The following is a 23,193-nucleotide window of genomic DNA, read 5'->3' as shown; positions in this document are numbered from 1 at the left end:
GCTTGGACTAAGGCAGGAGTTCCCAAAGTGACTGTCGTAGGGCAATGGGGTGGAGGGAGAGGACAAGATGCAGAGAAATAGAAAGGTGCAGTTAGTTTACAGATGGATTGTCAGTAAGACCAGTGTTTCCCAAACTGTTAGTAAAAGTGTGCCCTATATCTAATAACAAAGGAACACAGGACTTTTGAGCTGGTATCTTGTGTGGAAATGATCTTGGGCTGAAACCCAAATCCATTCTTTGACTACCCACTGCAAAAATAGTATTTTCTGTGTCGTTTTCTGGTCATTGGAGCATGTTTTGTGTTGATGGCATAGTCCAAAAGGTTGCGCAGTGTGCCTTTAACTTGGACACAGACTGCTTATTATAAAACAATACATCCACCATATGAAAGATAGGACCCAGGAAATGAGGCCATATGTAAAAATTCTGAAATATCCCTTTAACATTAGGTGGGGAAGAGGTCTTACCCTGCCTGCAAGATGACTTCTTGTGGTATTTGTGAGTTTATAAACGCACAAGCGTCCGTTTCGAGCCACTCCTGCCTTCACCGTTGGGAATCTAACCAAAATTGGTTCAGGCAAAAAAGATAAAAATTAAGGCGAGACACTGCAGGTGAATAGGGAAAAAATGTATATTTACAGATATCAATTTGAAACTTTTGCTGTCGATCACTGGCATAAATGTGAGAAAAAAAATACATTGCAAGTTTTCTGTTATTTTATCTTTTCATATAAGAACAAGGTGTTTTATGCCTAAAAATGCCCCAAATTTCCCATCTTTTCGGCGACGAAATCTGAATAATGGATTGAGCTACATTCAAATTTATGGTTTCATTTTAATGAGTTGCCAAGACTTTTTCAGATGGGATTTTGGATTTCTTGTTTAGTTTTAAAGTAAGCTGTTTTTTCACCTTATTTTTTGACATTCAAAACTCAATAAATGGGGCTAGGGATTAAATAATAAAAAATCCCTCTTAAATAATCTTCCAAGTATTGTTCAGTCCAAGGGAAAATTTGAAGTCTTTAGGTCCGACTGACGTGGACACAGTGTCGCCACAATGACAGAAAAATGTGTTTTGAGAAAAAGGCCCTTGAAATTGTGTTCTCCCATATAAGTCTATGGGGGAACATTGAATCAGTGCAATATTTAAACATGTTTTTGTGAATATTAGGCATATTTTTGGTTTTCGGGTGATGTTCAGAGACCAATTTGGCCCAAAACCTGAAAACGGAAAAAATTGAGTTTTGCCTGTAGTGTCTCCCCTTAACAACGCAGCGACGACAAAGAAACACGAGGTATGCTGCGACACAAAACACAAACTCACATAACTTTTTCAAAACTACACATTGAATGGATTTGCAGTGTTCTTGATCCAATCAGTAGTAAATGCTGCTCCAAACGTTTCTATGGCAATGATGTCATTATAACAATATTGCACCATGTTGCATAAATCTGTACACATTAGGTCTCAAAAGAGCTTGGGTTTTCACAACGTAGGTAGTTCTCAAATGTAATCTTTCTTAATTTCACTATGAAAATCAAAGGATGTCATATCTTTGAACTCACAGGCCCACATCATAACTGTTGTGACCAACTTAAACAGATCTAGAATGACATAGTGTCAAACTGTTACATGGCACATAGAGCAACATCATTTAATTTGTTCATTTGAGCAGTTAAAATTCTGCTCAAAAGGAGTGGGCCGAAGCAAAAGCTTATAAACGCCCACCCCGAAATCATTACAATAAAAGTGGATATCACAACAATAGCACAAAAGAACATATTACAAAGTATGAGAGCCTTGGAACACAGCATGCGCACACGTGAACACAACGTACTCGTTTGTGATTTAACACATTATGATACAATGATACATTTAGCAACATCATACTTGGATTTGCCTCCTTAGCAAGAAACCTGTTACATTTCAAAGCGTCTGTTTTAACACGGACCACACTTACAAAGCACTTAAGGGAATGTTCATGTAATTAACAGAATTTAGCAGAAGAGAAGTGAAGCACAAATTCAACAACAGTCTCGTTACATATACAATGTTTGGTACAAAGCAAGTTACAAACGGCGAACGATTGTCAGTCGAATGGTTATCAATCAATCAATACCAATGAATTATGTAATATGTAGTAAGTATTTAAGCCCTGCATAGTGTAGTGCGTTAAAAAGCCAGGGTGTAGAGCGGGCTAGTTGAAGAGGGCGTTAGCTCCCCATCAACAAACCCCCACCCAGCTGCCCTAACATCTGTTTTTTTATTTTTTTTGATTTTTTTTTAGAAGATGTTCCTGTACTGTGAGGTGCATTAAAAGACGAGGTTCATGAGCCCGTTGGGAGGGGCCTCTCAGCAGATTTGTAGCTCGCCTGCACTAATTCTATTTGCAATTATAAACATAGAATGACAACCGTTCAGAGCAGCAAATTGATCCTACTGCTCCCCCTAGTGTCAACGTGTTTCTTCTTCTCTGTACTTTTCAAAACATTTTTGTTTGTATTTATATTTGAACAGGTTGAGGTTTGGACATCGTTTCATCTCCATCTCCAATTTATTCCACAATTGTACACCATTAACTGTCAGGCTGAAACTTTTCAAAGTGGAGCTATGACTCTGAGTCCTAAAGTTTAAATCATCCCGTAATTCATAACGACCAGTACGTTCTTGGAACCTTCTTTGTATTTGGTTTGGTAACAGTGTATATCTTGCTTTGTATAACATCTGTACCGTTTGGAACTCAACAATGTCGCAGAACTTCATGATCTTTGATTTGAAAAATAGTGGATTTGTGTGGTCTAAAAACCCAACTTTATGAATTAATCTGACAGCTCTTTTTTGCAGCAATACTATTGGTTTAACTGTGTTTTTATAGGTACTACCCCAAACCACAGTACAATAGTATAAATAGGGCAAAATCAGTGAAGGGTATAGGGTATGTAGAGCTTTGACGTTTAAAATGTGCTTTGCTTTTGCTATTACTGCAATGCTTCTTGATATTTTAGTAGATATATATTTAATGTGTGATTTCCAAGTGATTCTGTCATCTATAATAACGCCAAGGAATTTGATTTCGTGCACCCGCTCTATAACAACACCCTCTATCTGAATTGCCTCCTGAGCATTAGATTTACTGTTGCCAAATATCATCATTTTGCTTTTACTCAGATTTAGCGACAATTTATTTTGTTTGAACCACTTATTGACACTCTTGAGTTCCAAGTTAACAATCTGACACAGTTGCTTTAAGTCGTCTCCTGAAGCAAAAATATTTGTATCGTCTGCAAACAAGATAAATCTAAGAATTTGAGACGTTTTACAAATTTCGTTTATGTACATGTTAAACAGTTTTGGGCCCAGAATGGAACCTTGAGGTAAACCACACACAATTTCTCGACAACTCGACTGGTATTCTCCTATTTTCACACACTGTTTTCTATTTTTCAAATAGCTGGTGACCCACTGTAGAGCTACCCCCCTAATCCCATAATGTTCAAGTTTATTAATTAGTATATCGTAGTTTATTGTATCAAACGCTTTACTCAGGTCAATAAATAACCCTATTGCATATTTCTTGTTGTCTACAGCATTAGTTATTTCATCAATTGTATCAAAGAGTGCGTGTGAAGTTGAATGATTATTCCTAAAACCAAACTGATTGTCAGAGAGCAAGTTATTTCTTTCAATGAAGCTATCAAGTCTAGAGTTAAAAACCTTCTCTAAGATTTTTGAAAATTGCGGTAAAAGGGAAACAGGCCTGTAGTTTGTAAAGAGATGTTTATCTCCAGCTTTGAACAGAGGAATCACTTTTGCTACTTTCATATTATCAGGAAATTGTCCAGTTTGTAACGATAAGTTACAGATGTGTGTTAACGGCTTAGAGATACTTTCAATGACAGATTTTAAGGTCTTCATATCCATATCATAAAAATCTGTCGAGGTTTTATTTTTACACCCTCTAACAATATCCAATATTTCATTTTCCTTCACAGGATTTAGGAACAAGGACATAGGATTTCTGTCTATCAGTTCACAGTTATACTTCTCAACGTTTGCAATTTTTGCAGCAAGGTTCGGTCCAACATTGACGAAGAATTTATTAAATGTATCGACTACTTCATTCATATTATTTATAGTTCTATCCTCATCTTTGAAATGTTGTGGATAGTTAATCATTCTTGGTTTGTTTCTAATTATACAATTTAAAATATTTCATAAGCCTTTAATATTATTCTTATTGTTATCTAATAACTTATTATAATACTCTTGTTTACATTTTCTAACAATACTTATCAATTTATTTTTATATTTCTTATATTTATCCTCAGCTTCTTTTGTTCTATTTTTTATAAAGTTTTTGTAAAGAGAATTTTTTTTCTTGCATGCATTTAGCAAACCCTTAGACATCCATGGATTATCCTTACACTTTCTGTTTTTACAGTATTTCCTCATTGGGCAGTTTTTATCATACACTTTTTGAAATATTCGCGCAAACTCCTCGTATGCTTTATTAGTGTCATTCTCTCTGTATATTTGACTCCATTCCTGCTTTGATAGCTCTTTTTTAAGGGCATCAATAGTTTTCTTTGTTTTTACCCTTCTGAACCAATGCATGTTTCCTGGTTCATTTTTTTGGTGATTATTTTTGTACAATACAAAAACCGGCAGGTGATCACTGATATCATTTATCATTAAACCGCTGATAGTATTATTTTCTATTTCATTAGAAAGAATATTATCAATTAAAGTGGCACTGTGGGATGTAATTCTACTCGGTTTAGTTATTAGAGGAAACAAACCTATACTGAATAAAGTATTAATAAATTCGTCCGTCTTTTTGTGATTGTTTGGATTTAACAGATCGATGTTAAGATCTCCCCCAACAAACATGACTTTCTGATTAGTGCTTGAAAAGTGCTCCTCCATCCAATTAGAAAATACATCTATATCAGAGCTAGGAGCTCTATAAATACAACTTACAATAATATTTTTCTTTTTTTCCCTTGTAATTTCAACAGTAAGACATTCAAGAACGTCATCCACCACCATAGTCTTATTTTCAATCACTTTAAAACTATAATTAGAGTCTACAAACATAGCTACACCCCCACCATGCTTGTTTCTTCTATTCATACTTATAAACTCATACCCTTCAATTGAAAACTCATTTTCTCTGTCAATTTGAATCCACGTTGAATGGCTTAGAAAATTGTTTTAAGTAGTTCTTAATGTGATCAAAATTTGCTTGAAGGCTTCGACTATTGAAGTGGATAATAGAGAATGCATTAATGTTTTTGAATTTACGATTGTGAAGATCCTCTGTGTAATAATGACAGTCATTAACAGTTCTAGTGAAAAAGTTGTTTTCAGGGTCGATGTCATTCTCAGTGTTCTGTAGTTCATATTGCGGGTATTTAAAGTCCAGTTCGAATGCTTCTGTAATTCTCCTTATTGATCGATCTAAATCGGAACTTCCTATGCTAGATGTGTTAGAGGCCATTTGAAATGAAGTGCTTCAACATACCAGAATTGTGCAACAATCCTAATGGTGAATCGGTGTACTGCTCCGAGGGCGAATGACAAGTTTGTCGTGGCGCAGGAAGGCAATGTCCCCTCTCATGCGCGCCGCTTTCAAATCTGGCAGCAGTTCTTTCCTTTTCCTTCGGACAGCGTCTGTGTAGTCTTCGTTGATGTAGATGTTCGTTCCTTTCAATGTTTTTGCGCGTTGGAGTATGGTGACTCGGTCCTTGTGGCGCAGCAGCTTGACCACTATTGGCCATCATGCAGGTCTTTAATAGCTGACATAAATCAGCTGTCATGCATGAAAATAAGGCTTTGGTATTTACAGCGAGGCGCAAGCTTTAAAGTTCCACCACACATAAAATGATGTCTGTCGGCATTAGCCTGTTAATAGCCAAATACAGTGAATATAGTTTTTCATCCTTCATCTCATGTCTAGTGTCAGCAGTTGTGATACTTTCTTTTGGCCCAAACACTTTTTTTTTTTTAAATGAATGAAAACATTTGCTTTGGTTTGGTTGCTGTAACCTCTTACCCCCACCTTCAATGAAGGTATTCGAGTCGTCTTCTGTACTCAGTGGTTGGAGTCTCGGGACTCCATTACAATGACATAGACCAACAACAGCAACACATATTCCAGCAACTTATTTTTGAAACAAATGGAGCCCCATAGTCTCAGGATGTTAGTTACTTCTGGTTACATTCTAGTTTTGTGAACTATTCATATACATCTGTATCTGGTATATGTGCTGCCATGATATACTTGTAGATATGCTCGAAATACATTGCTCTTCCTTCAAAATGATGAATTTTGCACCATGACCTTATGTACCTTGGCGCAAACGGTTTGTCTCTTATATGTATAATCCCCCCAATGTTACATTAATAAATCAATAAATAAAAATAAGTTTTGTGACCTACACTTTGTGAAAAAGCTCTGTCCCTTTTAAGAAACCCATCAATGCCTGGGTCTCCTTCTTCAACCCGCTTTGCTGTTGTCAAAACTATGTTACTGTGTTACAGTGCAGACGTAGTTGTGCTTTATACATCCTACAGCAGTTATAATAATATATAATTATAAATATACAATTCTTCAACCATTTAATCATTTCCAACAAACACATTTTAATTCTGCACAACTCATACACAAGATGTCCAAATGCATGACAAATTGATCAAGAAATTCCAAAAGTATCGCTTAGCACATACAGTATTTGGTCGTAGATTACTGACACTTACTGTATCTGTATTTCTTTATTTTCTTCCTGTTTAGCTTGGCTTATCACAATAATGGTTAAAGGTAGCTTATGCAAAACTGCTAGAAAAATCAAAGTCAACAAACACCTTTCAGAATAAAATCCTAACAGCATTCCAGTCCACAAGATGCAAGAAAAAGTGAAAGAAAACAAAACAAAAACATTAACGTTAATCTCCAACAAAAAAGTCTGTAGGTCATTATCAGACACCTGGCCGGTGTCCCCTGGAGGGCTGCCACTTTGAGTTGAGTTTGAGTCGTTGGCTTGCATATTAAATTCAAAGTTTATCTTTCTCTTCACAATTTTGGCCCTCTAAAGCCTTTGATGCGAAAACATAAAATAAAAATAAGATTTATAATATAATTTAATATAATTTTCTTGTCTTTTTCAATAACTGTTAACATGGCTTGCTTGAAAACCCAACTGCTCAAATAAAAACTTGCCAGTGCTGGTGTAATCTATGGATGAGTGCCCAACCTAATGGCCAAATTTAGCTTTTCCGAAGGCTTTGATGCAAAACTAAAACACAGTGATATCAGGCTGTGGTTGTTGCATGTCCTTGACCACTCCCATAATGACCCAGACCCTTTACCCTAAACTTTAGGGCCTAAAGTCACTTCAGACACAAGGAGGCTGCCCCTCCTTAAATGAACCGGTCTCAAGTGAACAGAAGTGGTCTGCTCCCATGGAAAGGGGGCTAAAGTCTAAATTATTTATAATATTTAGTGAAATTATCACAAATTATAAATTAAGAAGACCCTCAAAAACTAGCCAAATGTGACCACGATGTGATGATAGTTAACTGATGAGAAATGTCAGACGTTTTATAGTCCCATTTAAAGTGAAAACAAGTCAACCACCTGTGCTTTTCCGCTTGGCGGGTTACACTCGAGTCCTCAGTCCAAATGCAAGCACTGATCAACTGCCCCATCCAAGTTTATAGTTTTACTCAGTCTTTTTGTTGGATGTGGTTGGCGATGACAAGAAGAACTCGCTGTGGGTGGAGCAGCGGTAGCACAGGAGCTGAGGGACCAGAGCGTAGAGGAAATTCACCAAAAGAAACACGAGCTGGCTGTTCACGGGGACCCGAAAGGAGAAAGGAGTCCTGGTATGGAGAGATGCCCCGATGTGAGAGAACTGGGCCTGAGCAACATCAAAAACAAAAGTATCTATTACAACTCATTGGTACTATCAAAGAACATGTCACACAGCAATAGATTAGAACAAGGTTTAGTTATACTTTATTGTCCCTTTATTGTAATAAGGGCAATAAATTAGGTCCATCGGGTTGCTGCTGGGGCAACCTGTTGGTCAAGAGTACATAGATAGATGTGTTTGTTTGTTTGTTTTACAGGTTCTGTTTAGGTTTATGAGGGGAACCAGAGAAAAGAAATCTACCAAAGACACAGGGAGAACATGCAAACTCCACACAAAAAGTCCACAAGAGCTGGAAATAAAACAAAGGATCGTCTTGTTGTCAGATCAGAGTGAGAACCACTCAGCCATAGTTTGATGGTTAAGTTACTTTTGTAAGCCCTTCTAAATGTGTATGTGCCATGCCCAGTCTGTTTAATTTAATATTGGTTCAGCTGCTGGAGTCTGGACAAAGGGTTCAGATGGAAGTGGCACCTGGCTTTGTCTCATCAACAAACAAATACAACTATGTGAAAGAATGTGTAATATTTCCAGTTGTGATAAAGGGTTTTCAGAGCAGCGGAGTTTTCTAAAATTATTACTTTATATTTCTTGATGGTCAACTTGTTTTATTTTCTACACTCTTTTATCTCCTGGTCACAACCCTTTCATCCAAAGCAACACGTCTCTGGGCAACCACTGTTTTTGGCCCGTCATTGTCTCTAGACTCAACAGCTCACATTTCAGTGAATACCACCAATACCTCCATTCCTGCTGCTCTGAAGTCATCGCTGATCCCACTACTGAGTGACGAGCCAGTCTGCACAACACAATGACTACGTTGTGTATCCAAACCCATGAGGCACTCTTTACATGAGTGTGTGAGCACTTGAGAATCTATAATGCGTCACTTTGTTATGGTAAGTTATGTAAAGTGTTACATAATAAGTGTAACATTTCCCCTAAGCTGAGAGATGTTCCCAAAATAGGACTTGTTGGTCAAACTTGGCCCTTGAACCAAAACTTAAACCAATTATCTGTAGCACAGATAAAGCAAAAAAATATCAAGTCTAAGTGATGTGTTTGCAATAGGATACACAACTGAAGTACATGCTCAAATACAATTAACATTTCTTTCATTATACAACACATTTTCTGATTAAATTATGCATCATGACCAAAGTTACAAGGCATCAATAGAATATATTCTGTAGGAAATATTCAACAGCTTCAACCACATAAGATTGCTTTGTTAAAAGACACAAATATGTTGCTGTAATGTATATATTTGAACCGTTTAAGATCACATAAAAGTATTTACTTAAACTCTTGAGCCGAGAATTTCTAGAATAATTGGTTGTGTGTTTCTAGTCCTAAGATGCAGTTTTGCCTTAAGACCACCACCTGTGTTAGCGGCCTTTGCAGGAGCGGGGAGTGGGGACAAGGGGCAGTAAACACTGTGTGCCCCCTCACTCAAAGGGAGGGGGGCAGGCGATGACAGGTGCCCCCCCTCGCCACATTAACAACGACAATAAACATTTGACTCTGCACGCTTTGGCAAAGTGCCAGAATGTTCTTCAGTCAGTGCATGTCGATGTCATGGATTCATGCTACAATGAGATGTATTATTCTCCCTCTTATTACAACATCTGTTTTGACTTTACATTCCCATCCCATTATGATTATTCAATTCACTTTTTTCCTGTTTGTGTGAGCTCTCAGTCATACGAGAGTTTCCTATTATGGACAAAGCTGTCATCTGTACTGGGTTTTAGTGTTAACTTCAGTCACATAAAGAGGCTTTGTCAGCAAATACTGATCTTTTTAATCAAAAGCTGGAAATAGAGTGATCTTGTGGGGAAGGGTTTAGCTTGTCATTAGTCCATCAAAGCTACTCTCAACTTGTTCAATAGCCAAATCTTTTAAGTGTTTAAATCATTTCCCAATTAACCAATATTTGTGCATTTGATCTAGATGGAAACTGTAATTTCTATCAGATCATAATCAAGTAGCGATTAATACATAATAATTGTAAATCTATGAGTGAAAGATGTTTCATTATAAAAGTCCAATACAAAAAATCCACACAACCCAACAAAATATAGAAACTTATATGTTTCAAAATGAAATGGTTTTAATTTGGCTTTAACAGATAATAATTAATACAAAAAATATATAATTTCTATTGAATGTATGGTCTTATTTATCTGTTTTACGGTTTTAGACAATGTTTACTGCAGCATGGATAAAGGGTATTGAAAAAACAGATATTGTTTAAAAACGGGTATCAAAAAGGGTGAGAGCTCAGCCATTGACACACTATGGGTAATATGGTTGAACTCACCTGTGCCAGTGCTCCTGAATGTACAAGAGTCAGATCTGGCATCCACTCACATCCCGGGACAATCAGGGCATACAGAGCCAGGACATAGTACGGCCCAGAGTACAGCATGTTCACCAGCATCTGGAACAGAAGAGATTATACTGACTAGTGTTTACTGTCACTGGAAACGCCAACAAATCTCAATGTGCCCTGATCATAGAAATTAAATACAACAGATAGAAATGTGTTGTGAAGTCAGATAATGGTATTTACGTTCATATGCATTATATTTGGGTATTGCCCAGGACTTGCCCAGTTTAAACACATTTCGATTATGTTTTTGTTTGGTTCATACCCATTTAAGTTCTGTTTTAAATATGGTTAGGCTTGGTTAGGCCTGATAGAACTGATCCCGTCAGATCTTGGTAGCAGTAGGGCCTGGTTAAAACCTGGATCATGAGAGACTGCCACTTTGGGTGACTTGTCCTGTGAAAGCGTTATATGAAAAAGACCTCCTTCATGAAAATAAAAGGCTGAGTATTTTGTGAGGAGGCACTTGGTGTGAAAAGACTGTGAACCACTGGTACTGCAGGTCAGTTTTTAGACACTGAAAAGGAATGTATGGTTCATGTTTACCTGAACTTTTGGATAAGCCGTGGGGTCTTTGAGGTACGGTTCAAACTGGAGCGTGTAGTTTTGGCACCATTCATTGGGGCAGTCCAGGGCAATCTAAAACACACACAGGGTCAAATGCAGACCACAGCACGGCCCATTGTCCAAAATGAAAAGAAAGGAGTGAGAGGTTTCTCACCAGGCCTCTGAAGACACAGAAGACAAATGCAGGAATGAGGTAGATCACAAAAAACAAGTCCATTGGCCGATGGAACAAGCTTTTTCTCAGAATTTCCTGAAATAACAAACACAAAAACAAAATCTGGTTGAGTTTTTCCTTATTGAACTCAGATCTTTTTAGAGGTGAAAATAAAGCAATGTAGTTTTTGGAAGTATTATAATGCATATCTGTGCGTAGCATAGTTTTTTTTTTGCTTTCAACCTCTGCTTTTGTAGTATGTTTAGGTTACCAGTCCCTGTTTGAGTTTGGCATGGTACTTATTTAGCACTGTGAATAATGGAGTACACACATACAGCCCTAAAATAATTATATGAGTTGGAGACCCAGGCAGAATTGTTATTGGGGTTTTTTTGTACCAAAAATGACCCTGAAAGTTTATGGCCACTTTTACATTAGATCATATACAGAACCTTCTCCAGAAGAGACTCCAAGCCTTCATTGATGCTAAAGGGGGAAATACACAGAATGGGGGTATGTAAACTTTGGATCAGGGTTATTTTGGTACTTTCTTTTTTCATTATGATTATAAAAAGAGCAAACTTTTTTCACCACAAATGCCTTCACACAACCACTAACTATGAGTGAAAAAAAAAAGGGTTATCTTTCATATTCTTTGAAAAATGGTCAAAGATTCTGCTAGGGTATGTAAACCTTTGAGCACCTCTGGAGATATGAGTCATATAACTCATAGATACACTTGAGTGAAAACAGGTTAACTTAAATTAAACATAAGTTTCTTACCGTGGGCAGAGGCTGCTGGGTGGAGGGCTGTCTGAAGATGCGGAAACAGGCCCAAACTGCCACAGAGATGTACAGCCAGTTGAGCAAACAGAGAATGCCCAGCTGAGTGCCATATTTACCTGAAACAATATTTTTAATCAATTATCTATTATTTTATAATATATATATATATATATTCTTTCTCAATCAGTTCTCCAATAACAAAGTGGATTAACACAGTCTATTATTATAATTCAGATAAAACATTTTTGGGCTGGGTCTCTCGGGGCTACCCATCTAAATTTGGCACACTATTTTTGTGCACTTACCAACAGCGTTCCCGAGAATGTAGACAATGGCACGCATGAGAAAGGACCCCACCCAGTAAAGGCCAATCGCACGGTAACTGTCCCTGCCATTGTCAAAGCCACATGGACAAACAGTATGTTGACAAAAGGTCTTTAATAATGACTCATACAAGCAGAAAGAGGAGGTATAATCTCAGACTTACCCCCATGTTATTGCAGCAATTACAAGCAGATACATAAGATAGTGCACACAGCCGTCCCAATAGGAGATCATGTGACCGTGCGCTGTGTTAATATGTGGATCTGCCTGAGGATTCAATTCATAATAGAAAGTTCAGAAAGATTCCATTTACATTAATCAAACCTCAAATGGGATACTTACCTCTTTGAGATAAAATGTAACAAATCCATCAATGACGTTATCCTGCTCCAAGCCGATTATAAGATTGACAACACTGAGAAAGGCAAAGACTGCATACACTGCAGTGTAACACGCAGCCCACATAAAATATTATTATGTAACATGTAAGTAATGTAAGCAGTACACCAACGAATGTAATTGTAGCTTAGCATTATTTCTTTGTAAGATAATTGAAGTCAAGGCTCTTTATCCAACATCCTCATCCAAAACTAAAGGTTACCCTAATAAAACTTAGGATTATAATATATGAAGAGCCCTATAGGCAACAGGGTACTAAAATCAATAATTCTTCAGTAAAATTTGTGACTGTGTCCAGGAATGATAAAACATATAGCCAGCATGCAATAAATAAATAAAAATTAGTTAACAGGCAAGCATACCATAAAAGAGAGGATCTGATGGAGCCTTCTTGGTGAGGATGAACTGCCCTGAGATGCACAAAGTGACAAAAGTGGCACATCCAGCGTAGAACAGCGCTTCAGCACTAAAACACAACTTTACATTAGATACAAAAAAATGCTACTTAAAATGTTGGAGGTGTCAAACTCACCTGTTGTTGCAAATGAGTGAGTTGGAAAAATAACAGATTGGGATGGACGTGAAGGACAGCACAAACACGCCTGTCCCCGCAGAGGCACTCATTTTGGAGCAGTTCTGTGGCCACCTAACTGCATATCCATATAAGAATATCACATTTTGTTGATTGTGGCAGTAGTCAAAGTTGTGGCGCACAAGAACTTGCAGCAAAAGGAATTTCGGCTGACGGAGACATGCTCGGTCTTGACGAGCTGGTCCGTCTGGTCCATAGACTGTAGAAAATAAGGTCTGGTCTGGATCCACACTGTCAGGCCCCCGTCCAGCCCTCCTCCTCCCTGCCCTCCTCTCACACGCTCCACAGAGCGTTCCACATTCCTGCCTACAGACACAGTTGCTTGTTTTAAATGTACTACATTAATAAAGTACAGTCAGACAGTCAAATGTGACTGGCTTTAAAGGGGTCAATATTATATTTATATATTTTTTCCACTTATTTTTTGTTTGTAGGTGTTTTTAAGGCGTCTTTGTTCCAAAGCAAAACTAACGGAGGAGAACATTGTCTGTGAGCTTTGTGGATGTTTTGACACACTCGGTGCACTAGGGGGCGGCATGCGCCGTACGTGCGCACGCGCTGTTCCGGAAGCGTTAGCAAAACAAGAGGGGATGGCGTCTGCTGCGATGGACGGGACGTAAATAAAGATCATATTCAGCCACATCATTTCGCTAATGCCACCGTGGCTTTGTACTTAAGCAGCATTGACTTATATAGTGCAGAGTAATGGCGACTGCCGGGGGCGGCGGCACTGGTGCTGGCGGCGTGGCTTCAAACCACAGTGACCCCGCCGCCTGCGGCTCCAGCGCGGCTCAGGCTGCAGCTGCTCCCGGGCCGCCCGCCTCTCCTCCGGCTCACGGCCTCCACCGGGAGCCCATGTACAACTGGCAGGCAACGAAGAGCTCTCTGAAAGAGCGCTTCGCTTTCCTCTTCAACAACGAGCTGCTCAGCGACGTGCGCTTCATCGTGGGGAAGGGCAGGCAGGCCCAGAGGATCCCAGCGCACAAGTTCGTGCTGGCCGCGGGCAGTGCCGTGTTTGATGCGATGTTCAACGGAGGGATGGCCACCACTTCAGCGGAGATAGAGCTGCCTGATGTGGAGCCAGCTGCCTTCTTAGCCCTGCTCAGGTAGGACGGGACTCCTCAGACAGAACCATGGGAAATGTATTATCAATCATAATCAAATGGCACAGTTACAGTGACAGACCATTACACTGGCCACATCAAAGTGTGGAGTGTGGAGTTTCCCTTCTGTTCCTCCCGTTAGTCTTGATACTGTAATGTGTCTTACCACTCAAATTAAGACATAGTTCTTATTGTAATTCATACTTATTGTAAATCATTGTTATACTGAATGAACAGCCTTTTATTTAGACCATGCATTCAAGTGATTTATTGTTTACAACCTGTAATCGTTTATAGAAGCACAAGTTTTTGCTCCAACCAGTAGTGAAATTATAGCAGTATTTTATGAAGTAGCCGTCCATATACTGCAGTCTGCAGCTGCCACATGTTTGTATGTAAAGCCTCATACATGTATTGTTATTAATACACAGTTTACTGTTTACAACTCTGTCAAAAGGTGTGTAAAAGACACAAGTGCACAGTTCAAGATGTTGAAGTTATTCTTGCTCATGATGAGGATAGATACAGTTAGGAATGAGTCCTACATCAGGGGAAGAGCTCTTATTAAATGTTTTGTTGGTGCCTCTTTGAAAATTTTGGAGGAATATGTGTGGACAGAAAAGGATGTTTGCTTTAATTATTGCTGCTAGACGGCAGTGCTTGTTGAAAACATAATAAACCAGATTTCTGTTCTAAAAGAGGAAATCAAGTTGTAAGAAGCTGCAGCAGAGTTGGTTAGTGCTCTACGTTTACATGATAATGCTAGTAAGGTGTAATATTGCTCAGATAGGCTGATGCAGCAGATTTATAAATGGAACAATGTATAAAGGAAAATTAACATTGATAATGTTTTTTTTTAGGTTTCTGTATTCTGACGAGGTCCACATTGGTCCGGAGACTGTTATGACGACGTTGTACACTGCAAAGAAGTACGCCGTCCCAGCACTGGAGAGTCACTGTGTAGAGTTTCTAACCAAACATCTCAGAGCTGACAACGCTTTCATGCTTCTCACTCAGGTAATACAGCGTAGATACTATAGCGAAAAGTAGGGCTGGACAGTTGAGGGAAATATCTAATAATGTAATATTACCCTAGAAGGCTTGTTGTTTTATTACATGGTAGTATTAAACTGCCTGGAGCTCTAAACCTGAATAACTTTATAATATCTCTTTGTTGTTGAGATTTTCTGTCTTATCACACTGTCCTGACCGTCTTTGTTTTCTTTGTTATCGGCTAATAATAACTCGTGCTTGTTGTCTTTGTCCTTTTAAGTTTCTTCTGGGTTAAAATGATTAGCTTCGTAGTATCAACTTCTAGAAAATTATTTAAATGCAGACTGTTTCTACCCAAGTTTCTGAGTTATTTTGGCCTCAGATGGTTTTGTGATTTATCCAACTATGTGAAATATTTTCAGATGTTTCCAATGGCTTGTGAATGCAGCACGAACAGCCAAGTAACTTTTAGTGATTCTGTATTTAGTTTGTTGGTTGTTTATTTATTATTTTAAATGTTTCATTTCACACTTCATCATATACTGTCAGGATGTATCATTTGATCCAATGACACAAACATACTGTAGTTATGTTGTTTGTTCTAAGCTAATAACGATACATGACTCGTTGGTAAATAATGGGAAAGGGAAGGAGAGGGGACTTGTGTCATGTTAATCTTTTCACATGACACCCAAAGTGACAAAGAAACCGAAAAATGAATATGGATTCTTCTCCCGTTTTGTTATTGCAGCATAATGCGTAGCTTGGTCATTTATTTCATTGTATCTTATCGTAGGCCAGATTATTCGACGAGCCTCAGCTTGCGAGCCTCTGCTTGGACACAATAGACAAAAGCACTGGAGACGCAATTAACGCAGAAGGATTCACAGACATCGACCTCGGTAAGATTCTTTGCTCTGTATGCCTCTGGTTTTGGTTCGACTTGTGTGTTTTGTTTAAGATTTGTCTTTATGATTCTGTGTATAGACACGTTATGTGCCGTGTTGGAGCGGGACACTCTGAGCATCAGGGAGAACCGTCTGTTTGGGGCGGTGGTGCGCTGGGCAGAGGCCGAGTGCTACAGGCAACAGCTCCCTTCCACGTCCGAAAACAAGCAGAAGGTTTTAGGGAAAGCTCTGCCGCTCATACGCTTCCCGCTCATGACTGTGGAGGAATTCGCTGCAGGTAAGTGATTAATGATATAGATATGAAGTAATGGGCCTCATTCATTCCTCATTAAATTGTATTCATGACTGCATTACTTTCTTCACTCGTTTCAATCTGAATTCCACCATAACGGCTCTGCACCCTCATAGCTTTTTCCATTCATATTTCATCACCGTAACAGGAAACATTTTAGATTTGGTAAACCTCGTCATCGCATTGTCATCACAACGTCGTGTTTTACCACTCACTGTTGTCGATTAAACAAGTCATCAACGAATGACTTGTTTCATCAGTAAGTCATTCGCTGAGGGCCGTCTCTTTTGCCCGCTCAAAAAAGACTGGTCTCTGTGTCTAAGCAGATAAACTATTTATGCAGCGTATTTTCTAGTTGTGGAATCCAACAACAGAAAAGCTATGACTATGCTTAAATTCTGCTTGATGTCGTCAAAATAATGTGTGCGACCAATTTGTTGGAAATAGATTTGCTTCAGATCTATTTTGTGAATGAGGCCCATTCTCCTCAAAGTTAAACTATAATCATTATTATTTTAACAAAGTGCACAGTGTCTGGCTGAGACCACAGAAACATATTCTCTTTTGTGCAACAGGGCCTGCCCAGTCTGGGATATTGTTCGATCGGGAGGTGGTAAATCTGTTTTTACACTTTACAGTAAACCCCAAACCAAGAGTCGAATACATCGACCGGCCGCGCTGCTGCCTCCGCGGAGAGGAGTGCAGCATTAACCGTTTCCAGCAGGTCGAGAGTCGGTGGGGGTACAGCGGCACGAGCGATCGAATCAGGTGAGGCCAATGTTTATATTTATGTTTATTGTCAAGCCAAAGCAAATGATTGTGAATGCTTATCATAGTAAACATTTACTTTATTACAATGGAAATATCCTGTTGGTGAATGCACAGAGAGAACTTGCAAATGCATGAAACTTAATTCCTTATTTTGTTGTCTTTTTGTCTTTAGGTTTAACGTAAATAGAAGAATTTGCATAGTTGGTTTTGGCTTGTACGGTTCGATACATGGACCAACGGATTATCAGGTTAACATACAGGTAAACCTTTTAACACAGCTTGTCATTCGAGACACAAATACAGCAGTTGCTCAGAACAAAGGACAAGAAATGCATTTTTACAACTTAGTCATTGTCTCGTTCACTTTATATTCCGATTAATTTCTCTCACAGATTATGGAAAGTGACAAGCGCATCACCCTCGGTCAGAACGACACAGGATTCAGTTGTGATGGGACGGCGACCACCTTCAGGGTCATGTTCAAGGAGCCAGTGGAGATCCTGCCTAACGTCAGCTACACGGCATGTGCAACTCTCAAGGTTAGTGAATGGATTTTATTATGCAAGACAACAATGCTGCCCTTTAAGATACGTTTGTATCTTTCATCACAAGTAGTTCTGAAAGAGTTTTGAAATGGAGTTTTGCTTCAACTGGTAAACCCCATAAAAGGGACATCCAACCCCACTGGATACACTCTATACTGAAAATAGAAATATCACATGGATTTACTGTTAAATGTATAAAAATCCAGCAACACCAAAGCCGTTTTCCCATAGGGGCTGTGCTATAGCCTAAACTGAAAGGGGAGAACAAGTTACTTCAACCTGGGCCACCTTTGCTGTGGGGTCTGGAATAATTCACCTGGAGAATGCACGTACGCAAGCAAATGTAACTCTCCTAAAAGCACCGAAAGCACCAAAACAAAACTAGCTTATTAGCAACAGCTGATTGGGCTCTTGCTTTGAGAAGAAAAAATATGCATTTCTTGTTTGGAAAGCATTTGGAACGCATTTAACTAATATGATAGAAATTAATATAAAAGTTTGGCAGATAACAGGAAGCAGTTTCCCTGTGAGCTGTAGCTTGATCTAAGCCTCACAGTGCGATAAGACCTTTCTTTTTTTCACACCTACTGTCTTCTAGACCGGTTTCTTCTTTAGCCTGTTACCTGCCGTCCCCTCTGATCAGGGGGTTAGGGTTAGTTAACCATAATCCGGATATAATTAGGGTTAAGAACGGCAAATGTAACGTAAGTTTTGTTTCATTTTTAGAAACTAGGTCTTAGCTTTCAAATGAGGTATCACACTAGCATACAGGCTGTAAGCTCTCCACTAAATACGTGTTGAGATTTGGATGTAAATAATTCTTAACCCTAACCCTAAACCTAAGGTGGCAGTTATGTGGTTAAAACACTCTCACATCAAATACTTATCATTGACCTTTGTCATTTATATCTTTACAGGGCCCTGACTCTCATTATGGCACCAAAGGTTTGAAGAAAGTCACTCAGGAGTCGGTAACAGGGACCAAGACTACTTTTTTCTTCTTCAGTTCTCCCGGAAACAACAACGGCACCTCAGTGGAGGATGGACAGATACCAGAAATCATATACTACTCCTAAAACCCCTGTAATGAAAACATTACATTGACTGAACCAGGAAGACCTCAGAGAGCGAGAGAGAACGGAGAAACTGGACTGCTGGATATTTAGTGCCTCGTAATAGGCTGCGTTCATGACATTGATGTCATAATCTCAGATGGAAAGCAGGGGCCTGTACAACTACTTTAAAGGCTGTTTTCAAAGAAAGAATCTACATATGCTGAAACTGGGGCTGCACGAAATGAGAAAAAACTGCAACAATTGGTGTCCGTCTTAAATACTGTGATGACAATATAATGTTAAAACAATATTTTACTATCATTTCAACACTAAGCAATTTGTAATGGCAGCAAATTGTGTCAAAACAAGACAAAGTCAGGAAGATAAAAAAGCTCAAATGTAGCTTAATTTGGAAAATTATGACTTGAAGTGAACTTTTGCACATTGTATTGTGATGTCACATGAACGCAACTTATTGAAACCGATAATAATGCTCCCATGGACTGTAGATTGTATGTACTGTGCGTCCCTGTCTTTTAGAAAACATTGTACAGACGAATACCGACAGATGCTCGCTCACAGGCATCGTCAAATGCTGAAATATGACTGTTGTGTCTCTACATGTAAAAAGACAGAGCACTCACCTCATGTTGTGTACAGTTAAGCCCGAAATTATTCGTAATTATCAATTTCTCAGTTGTACGAGAGTTTTCCATCATAGTCAGAGGTTCTTGAGCCATCATCAACACTTCAAAATACAGAGTACAGGTGACTGCTCAAGAACCTTTGCCTGCAGTCCATCTTTTGTGCAATTTTGAGGAAAACACTTTGAAGGTCCATGTCACTACACTTCCTTGTCATTAATCTGTTATTGAACGTAAACTCCCTATTGTTCCCTGGGTCAACTAACCTCTTGTTAAGTTGTGCTGATCAAAGAACACATTTGGGCTGAACTGTACAACTGTATGTCAACCAAGGCCATTATATCTTGTCAAGGTTATTGTTGATGTATTTCTCACAGTGCACTGATGTCTTTTATTTTTGGCATTGTTCTACATATCTGTGTCGTGAACATTACCATTGGTACATGCTGTAATGCAGAAGCGCTTCTTACACCAATGAAAATAAATTAATGACCTGTGACTTGTAATTAATGATCGTAAACAAATAGTCTAGGATGCCTTCATAACCTCGTTTTTGTTATTCTGTTATTGCCACTTGTGTATCTGGCACCGTTAGCTTCGGTACAACACCCGTACTCTGGCTCCACCTGCTGGCCAATTGTACATTTTAAAATTCATTGGCTCCATGAGATTGTGAGGAAATTTGTAAGAAAAAACGTATATACTAATACTCACTATATAGCCTGCTTTTTTGGAGAAGCGGGTGATACTGAACGTCTTGTAATTGGACACAGTAAATGAGGAACGCAAACAAAAAATACAGATATAACATTTCAAACGTGAACCATTTTAGTTTTCAATTGTCCAATCCAAAATGTAGGCTATCTCTGCAATGCCCCGCCCTAAAATCCTGTGAAAAATCAATCTTCAGTGATTAGAATCCCTCAACTTGAAATATAATGTCACATCAATAACCAAACGTTGAGAACTAATGTTCAATTATTTTTCTGATGTTTTGTGCCTAATTCTAGTCATGTAGGGCGTTAAATGTGTGTCCTTGAGGCAACCCGGATTCAGCTGTGTAGTGCCGTTTGTCGATAACATAAACTTGTTGTGATTGGAAGGTTGGTGGTTGAATCCCGGCTCTGGAAGACTGTCATTGTGTCCTTGGGCAAGACACTTAACCCACCTTGCTTGTGTGAATGCAGTGTGTTTGTGAGTGAGTGAATGGTTGAGAGATTGGCAGCATAGATGTCGTCAGTCCACCCTGCAGGGCAGTTGTGGTTATTGGACAGGATGCCAGACCACACTGTTCCAAAACTTTGTTGAACTTGTTCATGTTTTATACTTGTCTTATTCCAAATGTTATTGCGTCACTATTACTTCTTGCCAGGTCAGGTGACAGATTTTCTGGGACCCGGAGCATTCCGCATCACATGGGGGCCCTAAAAATAGAAAATAACACAGAAGGCCCATTTCCAGACCCCCAACCCTGACCTTAAACAAAAGCAGGAACAGAGTCTGTTCTTGCCTTTTTACTATAGTATAGTTTACAAACCAAACAGGGAAAGAATTATTCTTAATTTATTTACTGCCTTGTGCCAAATCCCAAGCAAGCAAAGCTTCTCATCAGTTGGTCTGTGGGGCCTCACTGTGTCGCGTTCAGTCCAATATGATGTGACAGCGCGATAGACCGCCAGCCTCGGGACATGTCCTTGATGGCAGGCTCGTGCGCTACACAATCACCGCTCGGCCTCCTGCACTGTCTGTGTCTGAGCGCACAGTGCTCCCCGTGCCGCGCCACACACACATGCATGAAAGCCCCTACAGCGCTGACCGGCCTACATCTGTGCGGAGGAGGAGCGGAGGGAGCGGGCTGCGTGACTGGGGTTGGTCCGGGACAGAGGACCCCAGCGGCAGACAGTGCAGTGTGTTCCTTCCACAAAGGTAGTTTTCTGCCTTATTGGTCGCAGTGCCCATGAGATAGATTAGAAGAATACAATAATAGACAAGACAAAGTGATTAAAGCCAAACTACATAAAATGTCACCAAATACATACAAACATTTTATTCATATCAGGTTATTAATTGGCAAATACTGACCTGACACACAAAAAACACCTTGATTTGACTTACTGTTATGATCTGGAGCTGCTGCAGTTTGTCAGGTCTAGATTCAGCAACTTAGTGTGCCCAAAGAATGTGATAAGCTGACTGAACATCCTGCATGGCCTGGTTATTCCATCAATGGACTTAGTCTTGTCTTATGAAGAGGGAAGATGAAGGGTAATCCAAGATGACAATGTCAGGAATCCTCGTTCTCACATTGTGAAAGGGTGGTTTAGGGAGCCTGAGACTTCATTTTCACACCTGGATACAAGATCTTGGTGATAAATTAATGCAACGCTGGCTTTGGACATTGCTGAAGCTTATTGAAACAATGCCACAGTGGATATGTGCTGTTATCAAAGCTTAAGGCGGTCAAATGTGATGTTGCTTGCTTTGCTTTGACTACAGTGAACCAAACATAAGGTTTAATTACGATACTCTTCATTGAAATGTTTGTTTATTTATCACAACAGTTTATTTGTTCTTGTGACATATAAGCTGAAATGTTCTGCAGTGTGACTTTAATCAATTTATAGCTACAAATGTCTGTGTTGCATGATAAACACTGCATGATACTATGGGGTGATTGATATAACTGTGTTGTGTGACCCCGTGGAAGGAAACTACAACAAAGCACTTCTCAGCATCCTTTAAAGAATACTACAACGCCTTTATTTAATGAGCTTCTATTTTTTTCTAGGTCTTTAATGCTGAGAAAACACATTACATAAGCCTCTCCAGCTGGACGCCTCCCCTGCAGGTCGATGTGGAAGGAGGATAACGAGCCTCGCTGTCTCACACCAAACATCACAGCCCTGGTAGAAAAAAAGAGAAGCCTAATGAGGGTTCTCTGAGGCTGCTGATGCTGATAACGCTCACAATATATAAAAGCACCTGCAGCTGAGACAGAGGCAAGACAGAAAAGGCATTAACATCAAGAAGACACTCATTTCTTAGAGGGTAAGGGGTGTGTCTAGTTTTTCTAAAGGTGATGGAACCAGAGCCGACCCATGTCTTGAAGGCTTCAAGCAAAATTGGAGCTGAGAATTGAACACGTACAGCTGAGATGATCAATAGCAGGCAACGAGGCAGTGATCTTAGCTTTTGATATTGACATTCACGAAACAAAAAAGACCATCCGCTGCCGGTTTTATAAGTGCTGTTGCTGACGAAGCGTCTCTAATGAGAAGTTGAATGTCCATCACTTAAAGCACAGAGTGATGGCAGCTCAAGAACCTGAAATAGCCAACAATTTTTCCATTTTCTTCCAGCTACAGAGGCCGATAAGAGACGTTGAGCCACATTCGCGGTGGGAGGCAGCCCCTGTCAGAGGAGAATTTGGATCCTGCTGTTAATGATGTATCTAAAAAAATCTATAACCACCCACACATGAGAATACAGCAATACCCATACAAAATGATACAGACATGCCAAATGACATACGCTATAATCATGCCTTTGGTTAGAGTCACATCACCAACTAAATGATTATGACTGGTGGGAAGATGTACAAAAAAGTGATTAAAAACTATACTATGGGAGAGTGGGGTGGGTTGGGTCACTCAGTGTTTTAGAGCTAATAAGAGAGACCACGCTAAACTGAGAGGTCATGTCTGAGAGGTCAGGTCAAAACTGTTGTAAACCTTT

General features: G+C 39.3%; 2 protein-coding genes across 3 annotated transcripts; one reads left to right on the top strand and one right to left on the bottom strand.

The window, feature by feature from the left end:
* Positions 1–7,499: 7,499 nt before the first annotated feature.
* Positions 7,500–13,319, bottom strand: LOC306962432 (transmembrane 6 superfamily member 1-like). The gene is made up of 10 exons (XM_079555557.1): positions 13,088–13,319; positions 12,918–13,021; positions 12,499–12,596; positions 12,320–12,423; positions 12,138–12,220; positions 11,830–11,948; positions 11,047–11,142; positions 10,872–10,964; positions 10,257–10,376; positions 7,500–7,921 (listed from the first exon to the last, which is right to left on the bottom strand). The coding sequence occupies exons 1-10, from the start codon at positions 13,177–13,179 to the stop codon at positions 7,724–7,726; spliced, it is 1,107 nt and encodes a 368-aa protein (XP_079411683.1). The 5' UTR covers positions 13,180–13,319; the 3' UTR covers positions 7,500–7,723.
* A 388-nt stretch (positions 13,320–13,707) lies between these two features.
* On the top strand, positions 13,708–19,942 carry LOC306961645 (BTB/POZ domain-containing protein 1-like). 2 transcript variants are annotated; one of them, XM_079554491.1, is made up of 8 exons: positions 13,708–14,253; positions 15,111–15,267; positions 16,040–16,145; positions 16,231–16,428; positions 17,082–17,211; positions 17,387–17,474; positions 17,607–17,753; positions 18,677–19,942. In XM_079554491.1, exons 1-8 carry the CDS (start codon positions 13,853–13,855, stop codon positions 18,833–18,835), a joined length of 1,386 nt encoding a protein of 461 aa, XP_079410617.1. In that variant the 5' UTR covers positions 13,708–13,852; the 3' UTR covers positions 18,836–19,942. The 2 variants fall into 2 exon arrangements, with proteins under 2 accessions (XP_079410617.1, XP_079410616.1); XM_079554490.1 differs by having other exon boundaries at positions 17,019–17,211.
* Positions 19,943–23,193: the final 3,251 nt, after the last annotated feature.

Source organism: Gobius niger (genome assembly GCF_951799975.1).
Source record: "Gobius niger genome assembly, chromosome: 4".
Lineage (NCBI taxonomy): Eukaryota > Metazoa > Chordata > Actinopteri > Gobiiformes > Gobiidae > Gobius > Gobius niger.
The sequence above is the reverse complement of the archived record's forward strand: the minus strand, read 5'-3'. Positions and strand labels throughout refer to the sequence as shown.